This window comes from Eleutherodactylus coqui, chromosome 10 (genome assembly GCF_035609145.1).
Source record: "Eleutherodactylus coqui strain aEleCoq1 chromosome 10, aEleCoq1.hap1, whole genome shotgun sequence".
Classification (NCBI taxonomy): Eukaryota; Metazoa; Chordata; class Amphibia; order Anura; family Eleutherodactylidae; genus Eleutherodactylus; species Eleutherodactylus coqui.
This window is the reverse complement of record NC_089846.1, coordinates 35,793,351-35,807,075: the sequence shown is the minus strand read 5'-3', so window position 1 is coordinate 35,807,075 and position 13,725 is coordinate 35,793,351. Positions and strand designations below refer to the sequence as shown.

At 41.6% G+C, this 13,725-nt stretch overlaps 1 protein-coding gene across 4 annotated transcripts in view; it reads right to left on the bottom strand.

Annotated features, from left to right (window-relative positions):
• Positions 1-13,725, bottom strand: part of DENND1A (DENN domain containing 1A) — a 674,161-nt gene that overhangs the window by 90,420 nt on the left and 570,016 nt on the right. For all 4 annotated transcript variants that reach the window (XM_066580802.1, XM_066580803.1, XM_066580804.1 and 1 more), the window contains exons 14-18: positions 8,122-8,223; positions 7,958-8,045; positions 7,678-7,718; positions 2,296-2,367; positions 808-864 (exon numbers count right to left, since the gene is read on the bottom strand). In XM_066580802.1, the coding sequence (XP_066436899.1) occupies positions 808-864; positions 2,296-2,367; positions 7,678-7,718; positions 7,958-8,045; positions 8,122-8,223 (360 nt within the window). The remainder of the gene's footprint in view (positions 1-807; positions 865-2,295; positions 2,368-7,677; positions 7,719-7,957; positions 8,046-8,121; positions 8,224-13,725) is intronic.

The following is a 13,725-nucleotide window of genomic DNA, read 5'->3' as shown; positions in this document are numbered from 1 at the left end:
CACAGGTGATCACGAAGGTGACATCATCACAGGTCCTGGTGGCTGCGGTCGGCTTATCCAGTACAGTACTTTCTACCAAACTGCACAATGGCTCCTCCCACAGCAGTGACGTCACCGCAGGTCCTTCAGCTCACCGGATCTCTTTCACCAAACTGCACAATGGCTCCTCCCACAGCAGTGACGTCACCGCAGGTCCTTCAGCCCGCTGGATCTCTGTGGTGGCGGTAGGTTGGTGTCTTCTGTCAGTACTGCTGAGTTGTACATAGATAGTAGAAGCAGCACACCAGGTATTTTTTCTTTAAAAGTTATAGCACAAAAATGTGCTTACTTTATTTAAGTCTCAGTCATAAAAAATGTGACGTTTCAGCCCTATGTGGGCCTTTCTCAAGCATATACTTACAATGAGCAACAGTACAACATATATAGAACACCTCCACCACTCACTTACAAACACCAATTACCATGGCCATCTAAAGCTGATCAACTGTTTTTTAAAGCCCTGGACTTTGAGATTAATCAGAGTTTGCACAAGTGAGGAGTGAATGATGAACTGAGGCACAATATTCCCCTCATCTAAGGATGTTACACATTGATCGAATCATGGATTAATATGAGTACTATCTGGGCTAATTTGACTTCCATATACCATAATTGGTTCACAACAGATCCACCATTATACCACAAACATTGATAAAAGTTGACATAGATTTGAGTCCACTCAAAAGCCTGGACAATCTACAGTAATTTTTTTTAAAACACAGCTTGAGTATGCTACAACTAGTTATATAAAAAAAAGTTGACACGTACCTTCTGTTTCAGGCGATTTTTCACTTCTTTAATTCCCATTTTAGCGTGGTCCTTAGCCTAAAGGAGACAAACAGACTTTAGGATATGGACTGCAGCAATCGCAGAAATTAGACTTAAAGAGGTTGTCTAGGATGAATGGTATACACTGATGCATATTGTCAGAATATGGAATCAATGTTTGATCAGTGAGGGTCATATCCCTCAGAGCTTCACCAATCAGCATTAATGAGGTTCCTTCATTATTCACACAAGTACAGTGCCGTAGATACGAATGTGGCTGTGCTTGGTACTGCGGCTCAGTCAATTCAGATGAAGGCAATACCAGGCATAGTTGCCCAAATACAGGAGCGTTGTGGCCCCTTCATTCTATTGATAGATAAAACCTGGCAGGTTAGACACCCACTAATCACCAAACATTAAAGGGTTTGTGCCAAGACCATAACCCCTGTTAATATACAGTATTAGGGCATATGAATGGCACAGTACAGGGTTCGTCACTCGAGGTTCACCTCTATGACCCGGAACAAGATTCTGTGCCATCTTCGCTTTACAGGCTGTCTTGTAATACATTATCCCTGTAAAAGCCCTGCGATGGAAATGGCTGCATACCCCCAGCAAAATCAGTTTGCCATTGTTGCCAGAAAGTGGGACAAGTAACTGTGTGCCCTGGGTGCCGCATTCTGAAGGGGGTTGCCTCTGTTGAGACAAAGCCTTTAACCCTTTCCAATCCACTGTCTGACGTCTGAAGACATTATGATTTAAAGCTGTACAGCTCCGATGTTGGAAGATGTCAGTCGGGGGTTTTCTTACTGTATATTGCCAGCCTCACTGCTGTCGGAGCCTATCCAACGTATCACCTCATGCAGTACTGGCTTTAGCCAGCAGATGGTGCCATTGTATAAAGGCAGAAAAAGAGTAAGCCCCCCTAGGAAAGCCAGGATACAAATTGGATTGGAAAGGGTTAATTACCTATTTTAATGATATGCCCTCAATGTTTATCCAGGAAACCCCTTTAAAAGCAGTAGGAAAGTGGTGTACAAGGGGAGCTAGAATGTGTGTTACATAAGGCATCTCAGTTACCAGAGATGAATGCATAAATCCTTCCTCTAGCAAAAAACCATTACCGGGACTCTAATGTGACATTTCCGTGCCCAGGGAAGTATAGGATAAGGCATAAACAGCAACTCCCTAATAGAGTCATCAACCTCACAAGCAGGAGTGATGCAATAATAAGAGGGAAACTGTATAGCCCTACTAGTGTATGATCAATCAATATGTGCGGCTCTATTTAACTACAGGTATATCCTTAAAATACATAAGATTTGTGATGCTTCTTTTTGAGCACAGACCTTTGCCTGTAATGAATATTTAATGGGGGTCAATGGAATCAGCAGCGTCCGCACTAAGTAAGTCATTACAGCAAAGATCAGTGGTGCAGTCTCCTTCTAAGGTCTCTTCTCCTTACAGTCATGCCAGTATGGTACTTACAAACTTGTAGACCGTCTTCATGGCTGGATTAGCTCTGGTCTTCATAGTGTTCAGAAAGGCTCCACTTCCTTTCTGTAATAAACAAGACTTTATCAGACAACTCTCTTAACCCCTTAGTGACTAGCAATACGCTTTTTTATAGGGGTCACTAATGGGCTTTAAACCTGCACATACATCTTTTTAAGTAGATTGCTTAGCTGACTAGTGATAGACAGCCTCCTACTCTGACAGCTAAGAATGGAGAAACCCCAGATCCTAGTAGTTCCACTCCTTAGGCCCCCTGTCCACGGGCCACTGCCCGGGAGCAGGACCCGGCAGACGGAACTCCGCTGTCAGCCTATCTGACAGATAGGCTGACTGCGGAGAATCGTGGCAATTGGCAGCATGCTGCGAGTTGCCGGCCGCGAGCGGAGAATTGCAATGATTCGCTGCTCGTGGACACGGGGCTGGCGCTTTCCATAGCAACGCTATGGAAAGCTTCAGATGGCATAATTCACTGGCGATCTATCGCCGGCAAAATAACGCCGGTGGACAGGGGGCCTAACATGCCAAAATCAATAGTACGTGCAGCATATAAGTAGAGGACAGGGGGAAAGGGCTCTTTCTCCCATTGGCAATACGACTGCAAGGTACCAATGGGTTCCCATGGTAGCTGGAACCCTGACAAAGGCCTGCCATGAAACGCAGCCTAGTAGGCCTCGCCACCCGCAGAGCCTAATATACACTGTCATAGGCTTAGTAGAACGCACTACATAAGTAATGCAGTGTCCTATCCTAGTGATCAAACAATCGCATCTTCCAGCCCCTTTAAGGAACTAAAGCAATCGTGGAAAAAAAAGTTTAATAAAGTTTACTTTTTTAAGGAAAAAAAAATCTATTAAAAGAAAAAAAACAACATTTTTCTCCCCGCAAAAACCTGTTATAAGTGGATAAAATATCAAAACTGAATAAAGGCAACATAGTAGGTATTACTGCATTCGTAACAACCTGAATAATGATAGTATTGTATTATTTATCTCATATAGTTATAGGCTGATTTACACAGTCGAGTGCCATGCAGGTCGCTGAAAAACTCATTGTTTAACCCAGTGGTTCTCCACGTTTTTTAGCCCAGCACCCCCTTTAGGTATTGGGATGATGGCCAGTGCCCCGCAAGCCTTACTAGTTTAAACCCAGTCAAAGTTTACCTTGTTTACAAAGTTAAAAGCACAAATTAAAATACTGAATACTTTTTTGGGGAAAGTTTGATAGTGTTTAACAGATTAGCATTAATTGTGAAAACATGTCTCTAAAAATTACCAAAAAAGTATTTTAGTCAGCTAAATTTTAGCTGCTAAAATGTAGGTTCTAACAGGTTAATTGAGGGTACAAGAATAAATAGGTTTTATTGCAGAAGATAATTTTGGGGGGGAAGCAAGCAATATCATCATCTTTAATTAGCATTCGATAGAAACGTACAACGTATACAGAAAATGCAATATACACCTTAATCCTTAATGGTCAGAAGACATCTGGTTCTATCTTAGTCAACAGCAGTCTCAAGTTGCCCCTTACACATATCTGAAGTTTGTCAGGAGCTGCTAAACCGCACTGAAGCCCCTCTCCACTAAGTATGTAGATGCAAAAGCTAACACGAGCAACCTAACTTCCTAACGCAGGATAGAATAGGAATTCTTCACTTCCACCTAAAAACATTCATAGTCACATTGTTGGAAAAGTGCTTGGGCCTCACTATCATGTTTCAAGTCCATCAACTGCTCTTGTAATCTGGGATAAAATTCTCTTACATCTGCTGAACATGGATTGGGTACCCACATTGTTATTTCAAGGGTACATAGATCATGAAACCTAGTTTGCACATCTTATTTGGCTTGTTTTAGGTGTGAGCAAAAAACATCTAAATCTGCATCTTGAAGTTTGTCTCAGTCTTCGCATGCAATTTTTTGAAGACTTGGAAACTGACAGAGCTTGTGTCAACTCAGGTTATTGGTATGAAGGTCCAGTTTGGAAATGAAGGAAGAGTTAATACCTTTAGTTTTAATGAAATTCATTTTGTCTCCTTGTAGCTTTGTGTTGACCTCATTGAATTTGTCAAATATGTCTGCGAGATAAACGTCATAGTTCGATTGTATCACAAAGGCTTGGTCAATCGGCCGAAGAAACTTGATTACTGTGTCAAAAAGTTCATAGAAGCATCATAAGCACTTTCCTATTGACAGCTACCTCACTTCGGTGGGTAGGAGTAGACGTTCGAATTCTTCATTATGGTTTTGACAGAGCTTGCGGAAAAGACATTTGTTCAAAGAGTGTGCTCTTATCTTGTTAACAGTATTAATTCCATAACGCAGAGAATCATGCAATCTCTCACATAAATGTTTAGTAACAAGGTGCTGCTGATGGATCACACAGTGGAATGCCATTATGCTAGGTATAGCAGATTTTAAATGGGCTATAAATCCGCGATATCGACCAATCATGGATGCAGCTCCGCCGGTTGCACAAGCAAGTACATTTGTTAAAGGGAGGTTTTTTTCTTGGAAAAATTCTTCCACTCTTTTGTACATAGGGGAGCCTTTCGTGTCAGTGGTTAAATTTCTGGTAAACAACAGTTCCTCTATTACCTCTTCATTCCGATTAATGAAAGGAATGTAAGCTAGCAGCAATGCTTCATTGTCTCTAACAGTTGACTCGTCAATTTGCATTACAAATTCTGTAACATGTCCAAAAGCATTTCTTCCACATCAGCAGCCATCTCATCAATTCTTCTTGAAATGGTCTAATTACTCAAAGTAATCAATTTCCCAATGACACACAGTCAGGCCCCAGCATAGCCCTGACAATCTCTTTAACTGCGGGTAACACAAGTGTTTCCCCAACGTTATGTGGTTTGTCACATTGCGCTATTAATAAAGAGGCTTTATAGGAAGCAAGAAGGCCTTAGTCAGCACTAAGAGCAGATTTTCCAAATAGCTTGCCTACAGTGCTGCGGTTCTGAAACGTTTACTTCAAACCTTGGAAAAATGAAATAGGCTTACCCACTTTGTCTGAATGCAATCTTGTAAGGCTTCATAGCTTCATTCGAAAATGCCTTCTCACAAACGAGGCACAAGGGAAGCTGTCCGTTTGTAGGAGAAGGGATGAATCCATATTTCAAGTATTCATTTGAATATTGACAGCACTTCTTCTCAGCCATTTTTACAAAGTATGCTTCGAGAATGCACTGCTTATGTCACTCTATCATATAATGATGTATGACTTTTATAACTCCATGACTCCGCTACAGATCAATCACACTGGATAACCTAAAGAACAACCTAACTTGCTGTATTCCATAATGCCACTGATTGACTGGAACTTTCAACTGTGTGGGTCTCAGGGAGTTGTAGTTTATATCAGTGTTCTGAAAAGACACTTTGCATCCACTTTGGATTACTTTGGAGTGCTGCGGGACTTCCTCTTTGAGACACTTGACATCCACTAAGACTACAACTCCCAGAAACCCACACAATTGAAAGTTTGAAGCGGTTCCAGCCAATCAGCGGCATTATGGAATACAGCAGGTTAGGTTGTGCTGTAGGTTATCCAGTGTTATAAAGTGTGATTGATCTGTAGCAGAGTCATGGAGTTACAAAAGTCATACATTATATGATAGGGGTGCGCAGGCTGCACACAACTCCCATTACATGTAAGTGATTCATATGAAAATAATTGTCTCGGTTTTCGTCTGTTTCAGATTTCATCGATTGTTTTCAGATGGATTATTTATCAATGAAGACCAAGGTACCACTAATTTTTAGAAAAATGTAGTTACTAGACAAAAAAAAAAAATCAACAAAGCTAACACAGAACGTCCCCTTTATGTTCCAACGCCCCCTGCCGCCCCTTTTCATTCCACCACCCGTTTGAGAAGTAAAAACACCCCCAGGGGGCAATAATGCCCAAGTTGAGAACCACTGCTTTAACTGGTGATTTCACAGCGATTTTCTTGCATGTAGGGCGATTTGTATCAGATTATGCACCTTTTTCATGCATGTGAAAAACCACATGCTGTCCCAATAGTAAATGCTTAAAAAAAGGAATTGTACTTGCATCGGGTGGCATGCAAGTAGGATGCATTTTCTTCACACTCACGTACAAAAGAATGGGCGATTCTTGCAGCTGAATTGCAGAAACATAGGACATGTTGGAATTGTTCGATCTCGGACTACTGATCTGAGATAAAAATCAGCTGTGCATTAACCCATTGAAATCAATGGCTTCTTTTCCCGTGTGTTCTGTCCATCTTGCAACCGGACAGAACTCCCGCAGGAAAATCGCTGGTTTAAATACAGCCTAAGGGTCCGAAATTGAGACAGAAATGGCATCCCCTTTACTCAGACAAATAGTCCGAGTAAAAAAATTGCAGCATGTCCCATCCTTGTCCAAATCTTGGACAAAAATAGTATATGCTGTCCATTCTGAGTTGTGCCCAAGAATCTCAGGCGCAACCTATTAAACGTCCGTGTGTATGTAGCCTTAGAAGAGGGAGAAAAGTTTCTGACAGTAAGCCTGTATGTCAAAAGGATTTCAAATGACAGAATACAGGTTACCATGGACTAGCAAGGTAAGAGTGTATTAGGGAATTGTTATTTAGGTTAAAGGGGCTGTCCGACCAACAGACGTTATCTTCCATCCAGAGAATAGGTCATAATTAACTGATTAGTGAGAGTCTGACCACTGAGATCCCCACCGATCACAAGGAAGGGGATACTGAAGGTCCCCAAATTGAGTGGTGGCCAAGCCTGCGTGCTGCAGCTTCATTTATCTCAATTGGACTGCTAGTGATAGCGGAGTGCTTGAACTTCACAATGAAATTGGGCAGAGGTGTGCATGTGTGACCATCGCTCCATTCATGCAATGACCTTCTAGCCCTTGTTCTCACCATTCGCGAGGGTATCAGCAGTCAAACCCCCAACAATTAGCTAGTTATCCCCTTATTTTGTGGAATAACTTCTATTGGAAGGACAACCGCTTTTACTAAGAAGAGGCTGTCTCACAACTAACTTTACTGGAGGAAGTTGCCACCCGTTGCTCAATTCCCCTGCAGTAGCTAATACAAGGGAGTTGTAGTATTACACGTGACAATTCAATTAAATGGCTGGTCATTTAATACATGGAAAGACCAGTTCAGTCTTTAATAGCTGCCATTTTCTTTGGTTCATGGAGTGTAATCTGAATAAAGTTACAAAGATTTTTTAAACCTATGAATCTTAAGACTTTGCGTGAGAATTAGTAAAGATGGTGGAATTATATTAATCAATAACACCACAAATTAAATAACATTTACTACGCAGTATGTCACATGTATATTACATTCGATCACAAAGGACACTGTATACTTACTTTTACTGTTGACAGCCATTGATGGTAGAGTTTGTCACTGCCTGCAAAATACAAAAACAGTTCATATTGCAATACATCAATAAACGGCAAAAGATGATAGAAAATAAACAAGGAATGCTAAAAATAGTTAAATAGAAGATATTCGGCTGGTTTACAACCAAAATTGATGTATTTAATTATGGGATGATGTTTGATAATGATTTTGGCAGTCAGGATAATAGCGAAGGAAGGGTGGCAACTTCTAATAGGTATTGTAGATGTCTGCTCCTATATTCTTTACCTGCATATTCGCTCATATTTATCTCTTCTTCAAAGACATCACTGAATCCATTTCCAGTGTTCAGCAGGTCAAGCCGCCCATCTATGAACTAGAAGAGAAAGAGATTAAATGCTGCTATTATAAGTAACTCTGCATTTCTGCAAGAGGTTTCTCAAATCTTCTACCTGTTTAAATAGCTGAAGCTGAATTGCATTTTGAAGGAATGGTCTCATCCCACTGGAACGATGGGACACAAATGTCTCTTCACAAAAGGTAATTGGCTCCTCCTGTGGGGGACAGACAGACAATGGGCATCGAGTGTAAGAAAAAGTTTATAGACAGCAAAATTGGAGCAATGAGTTGTATGCAGCTCAACATCCATTTACAATAATCAGAACCAGAAAAAAGTCTACATCTTAATTCATCCTGCTCCATCTGAGGTCTTCACCTACTTCATGCTTCATAAGATAGAGAAGTTGAAAAAAGCTCATTGAGTGTAATCTATTCTTCTGCAATGTTGGACCAGAGAACTGTAAGACTCCTACAAGGCGGTAGCAAAGTTCTCTCATTGTAGGGAAAGAATTAGAAATGTAGCAATCAGAAAAATTCGCTGGATCAACGACTTCTCCAGAAACACAGTAACAATAAAAAGTATCCAGGTACTTCTTAAGCTCTTTCTACCTTTCTATACTCTTCTCTGCCTTATTTTAAGTTCACACTAGCATACTATGGCACCATATGATGTCCGTGAAGCTCCATGAACAGCACACAGTCCCAATATAGCCAATGCTGACCCTTGCGAATTGTACCTTATGGGTGCAACTAGCAGAGACGGCTAATGCGCACCTATGCTTAGGCAATACTTTGTAATGGCAGAACAACAAAGAGTGAGTAGGACGCAGACTGGTAATCCTATATGTCTGACCGATCAGTAAAAGAATGTAAAGTTGATATTTAATATTTCTAAGCATTTTCTGAAGAATATAATTTGTGGAATTCTAAATGTGAATTGAATTCACCCATCCATGAGCTATGAAAGTGAATTTTCACTTCCTTCCATTTTTTTTGAGCTATTGGTTCAACGTAAAAAAAGATGAAAGAAGACTTTTACATAAAAAAAGGGTTATTATGCTAATAGGACCTAGTTACCCATATTTTGGGACATCAATAGTAAATAAAATGTGCTAAAAAAGGTAGACAGGCTCACAAATGGAGACCTAATGTAATTTTATGTACTTCATTAGGAATATATTCAGGACACATTTTGGTTATAGATGACAATAACACTTTGCTACTGGTTTACATACATACATATATATATATATACACATACACATATGTGTTCTCTCTATTGTTTATGTTGCCCTAATCAGTCTCATTTACCTATCAAAATGATACAAACAAAAAAAAAACAGAAAATGCTTTTTTTTGTCACAATAGAATATCCTTTTTTGTCTTAGCTACTGTATGTACTGTACATATAGATAATCCCACCAAAGATGTCTTTTATAAGTATCCAACATCATTCAGACCTATAAAACAGTGAATGTGATGAGTTTTTTCAGGGGTTTTTGGCCTAGAACACGACACTTTAAAAGTCCCATAGAAGCACCAAGTTTGCACAACTTTTTCTGATTTATCTTTTTACTCTTGCACTCTTTAATAAATTTGACATGCCGTAAATTAACAACAGTACCTCCTCCACTATGACAGGTGTAAAATACATCAGTGAATGTGGGCCAATGTGCCTAGCTGGCTTTCAATATCAATGCTGTAGCCACAGTAGAAAGAGAAATATAAAACAGACACTGATGAGACAGCCACTCACAAACCCTTTTTATATTGGGGAGGGGGGCTGGTTAGTGTTTATTTCAACACAAAAGAGAGTGACATGCAGTGTGGCTTTGAACGCTGGGATAGCCCAGGGTGCCAGTGAGGGTGTGGTTCATCTGGGTATTATTGCGTCTTGACGCCACCAGGAATTCCTGGTAGAGCCAAGATTGACAGCGGTGTGATGCCCCCTGTACCCGATTGGCTGCACAGCTTTTTCGGCAGCTGGTCCTGGAAGGTTACTAAAGAATTATTGAAAACAAATAAGAGCGGCCGCCGGCTCTGCAGGCACACATCCACAGCTGCAAGTACCTTTTCCTGCAGCGCCCCGAGGAGGCGGAAAGCCCCCTCTTAGTCTAGAAGCGCTGCGCGGGCTCGAGCGCAGAGAGCCAAAAGCGAGGGTGATTGGATGCTGTGAGCGGGAGAGCGGGCGTAACGGACCACACATGTGGCCGCCAGCACAGAGCTGATAGCCGGCGGGTCACAAAGAGGGATGAGGCTCCGGCCGGGACGGAGGGCTGAGGCGGCGGGTGGCTGGGAAGCATGCCTGAAAGGCCGCCCAGCACTGAGCAGAGACGCTGCACTGTGTGGATAGATTTCTAATGGCCGTGGAGGGTTAGCCTGAGGGTTACTGTTCTTCTTACATTATGACATGTAAATGCTGGCATATTACAGCAGTAACATGCCAGCATTTACAGGTAATAGTGTAAGCCTAAGAAGAACAATAACCCTCAGACTAACCCTCTACAGCCAGCAGAAATGTATCCACACGGTAGTAGGACTTTCCAGCCCTGGCCCAGCTAGGGGTGTGAGAGGGGCATTCCTCCTGTCAAACCCCTAGCTTCTGGTGGCGTCAAGGTACAATAATACCGTTCACCTGTGGGGTGCAGGGCAGCTCGCTGGATTTAAATGTGGCGTCATTAATAGGTGGTAAGCCTGCATGCTGCACTACCTGTACTTTGTGGCCTGACACCCTGTATCTACTCTTTTCTATAGGAATAAGCAATAAGCAGCCACTCCTTCTGTATATGAAGGGTTTGTGAGTGGCTGTTTCATCAGTGTCCTCCAAATGTTACTTGCTGCTCTATTTAGCAGTCTGGCTCTCTGCATGGGGGTTATGTGGTGTATATACCTGTCCTCTTGTATCAGTATGGCCGCCTGCACACAGACGGGTCGGATTACGGATGCGGGATCCCGCAGCATAATTCAGCCCTGTCGGCCCAGTGACCCCTGCGTACCTGTCCGCAGTCTTCTTACCTGTATTGCAGATGTGACGGACGGCACACATGCGCATTACAGACAATGCCACGTTGACACTAGGCGATGACGCGGATCATGCGACCTTTCCGCAATGATGATTGTAGAAGGGCTGCGGGTTGGACAGCTTCCATGGAAGCTGTCCACAGGGAATCCACCTAGGAATAGAGCATGCTGCGATTTCCCCACACCCCATCCTCCGTGAGTGGAAAATCCCAAATGATTTTCGCTTGTGCGCAGGAAAAATTGCTTTTCCATAGATGCCCACTCCGGAATCCACAATGCAAATCCGTCCGTGTGCAGGCAGCCTAAATAAGTGAATGTATGGCCACTTTCTGTGATTTTCTTTTTTTCTGTAGCCACAGAAGGTTCATTTGGCCCATTGGTAAGGACTAGAGATGAGCGAGCACGCTCGTTTAAGCATGCTGCTCGATCGAGTATTGGTATAGCCAAGTAACTGCTTACTCGACCGAGCAAGCACTTCGATCAGCGCTGCCTCCGCACCATTCTCAACATTCGTTGGTACGACTTTATTACTAACATTGAAGTTCTCAAATAGGCGGAAATAAGCAATATCGAAGCCATGATGATTAAGACACAATTACACTAAGAAGGACATATTTCCAGGATGAAGAATCAGCTCAGAACTGGTCGTCAAAACAAAGGAGCACAAGAGAAGAGGTATAAGGATTCTTTGAAGAAGTCCCTTGAAGCCTGCCATATTGATTACAGCAAGTGGTCTACTCGAGTCTGCAGCCACAAAGCTTGCAGGCACATCCCATACCAAGCTGCCTCTTTTTTTGAGAACGCTCACTGGGCTGCTTTTGGCAACAACAGGAGGCAGAGAAGGAACCAGGACACTGCAGCACTGAACTAAGGACAAACTTTCCCAAATAATCACTGTGGTCAAATCTACCTATCCCAAATTGGATAGAGAGCCTGCAGCACATGTGAACAGCTCACTACTTAAATCTTTGTTCGCCAAGTCCTACCTATACATAGGAGTCGAAAAGCGAAAAATAGTCCATTGGGTCCTCTGTTAGAAGACATCAAATATTCTCATAGCTTGCTGATATAAGTTGTTATATTATGCCCATTTAATTGCACTGTACTCCGGCCATGCAAATATTCCATTGAGAAGACTATGGGAGCCTTAGAGAGAAAGTTCCAGGCCTGGTTGGTCCCATCACCTTTTTCTACTTTGGGACATTAAACTGCAGAAGATTTCTCTACAGAGGAGCTGCATTGTTAGCAAGCAAGTAGATAAACAAGAGCCGGAAGCAATCATTTGGTCCTTCTGACCTTGTTGATTAAAATTGGCCTCCTAGTATGGTGCCGAATTTTGCCATTGCTTTACGAGCCCCTCTCTTTTATGTAAAACCAATGCAAAGTTAAAATTTGTTCCAATCTAAATAATAGCTATTCAAGATATTTTTTTTCCTAGCTATACAAGTCTTCTCCATTAAAAACAAAAACATAAACTTGCCCCAAAGGTTCATATGAATGAGTCCTCAGCCCGAGTTCTGCACATCTTTGCCAATTATATTCTGATCCACATCCTTCTTTCCCAATATATTTCTTAGCTCAGATTTGCCCATGAAGTTTCCATAATTATTTCACAAGATTGCTCACATACAAAGGATAAATGTCAGATTTCAGCACAACAGTCACATCAGTAATATTACTCCAAGGTCTTTTAGTTTTTTTGTATGCTAATTTATTTTTCGCAAAACAAACTGCCAACATTCAGCCCTACTTGTGCTACACTTATAAATGTTTTATGAATGCTATTTCTTCTCATTCTGTGATACACTTTATACTGGCGAGACATCGCTATTGACAAAACTGATGTGAAAATGTCTGCATACATTATAATAATTTACTAGTTTAGTTATTCATCCGGTGGGGGGTACATAGAAAAAGGCCACGGATATTCTTTACCTACTGAAGAGCGTGCCTTGCTTCTGAGAATGTATCTGATCACTTCACAAGTAATGTGTGTTTTAAATAGACACCCGCATTAGACCTGGATTTGTCGGAGTGCTAGAAAGTACTAAAAGGAAAGATCTGCATGGAATACGTTCTCAATGCCGAATAATTACCCACTGATGAACACGTACACCTAGTTTTATCGGGTTAAAAATTAAACAGATGCTGTAACACTTCATTTAGGAGTACAATACCCCACATCCCTAACCATTTGGGACAAGAAGAGTTGGCGCTTATTTTCCCGCTTTTCCTTTCCAGGATCGTTCTGTTGATTTCCAACCTCTATGTGTTTAAACATGTAGGGCATATGTAAATGGATCTTGGTGTACAGCCTTACCACCCATTAAAATAAGGGACACAGCAAAATCTTCACTCTTCAAAGGCCCCCATATTTTCCTCCTTTTTTGGTGCCTAGACTGTGTGTAGGGAAATTAAAGTTACTATTGCTCTGTTCCACTATCCTAGGATCCCACATGTCCCTAATAATACAAAATGATACCTAATAATCAAGTACCTTCAGACGCTGGCAAAAAAACTGCATGTTTCAAATAGTAGATCACTAGTCAGAAATACTCGTACTTCTGGAAGTTTTTTCAACCAAGAGTGGTAACATTTCCTAACCAAAGAGTTGATCCACCGCATGCCGATAGTATGTAAGACTACCATGCAAGAGTTCAAAATAGCAGTCCTACAGGTGAAGGAATCCAAAATTT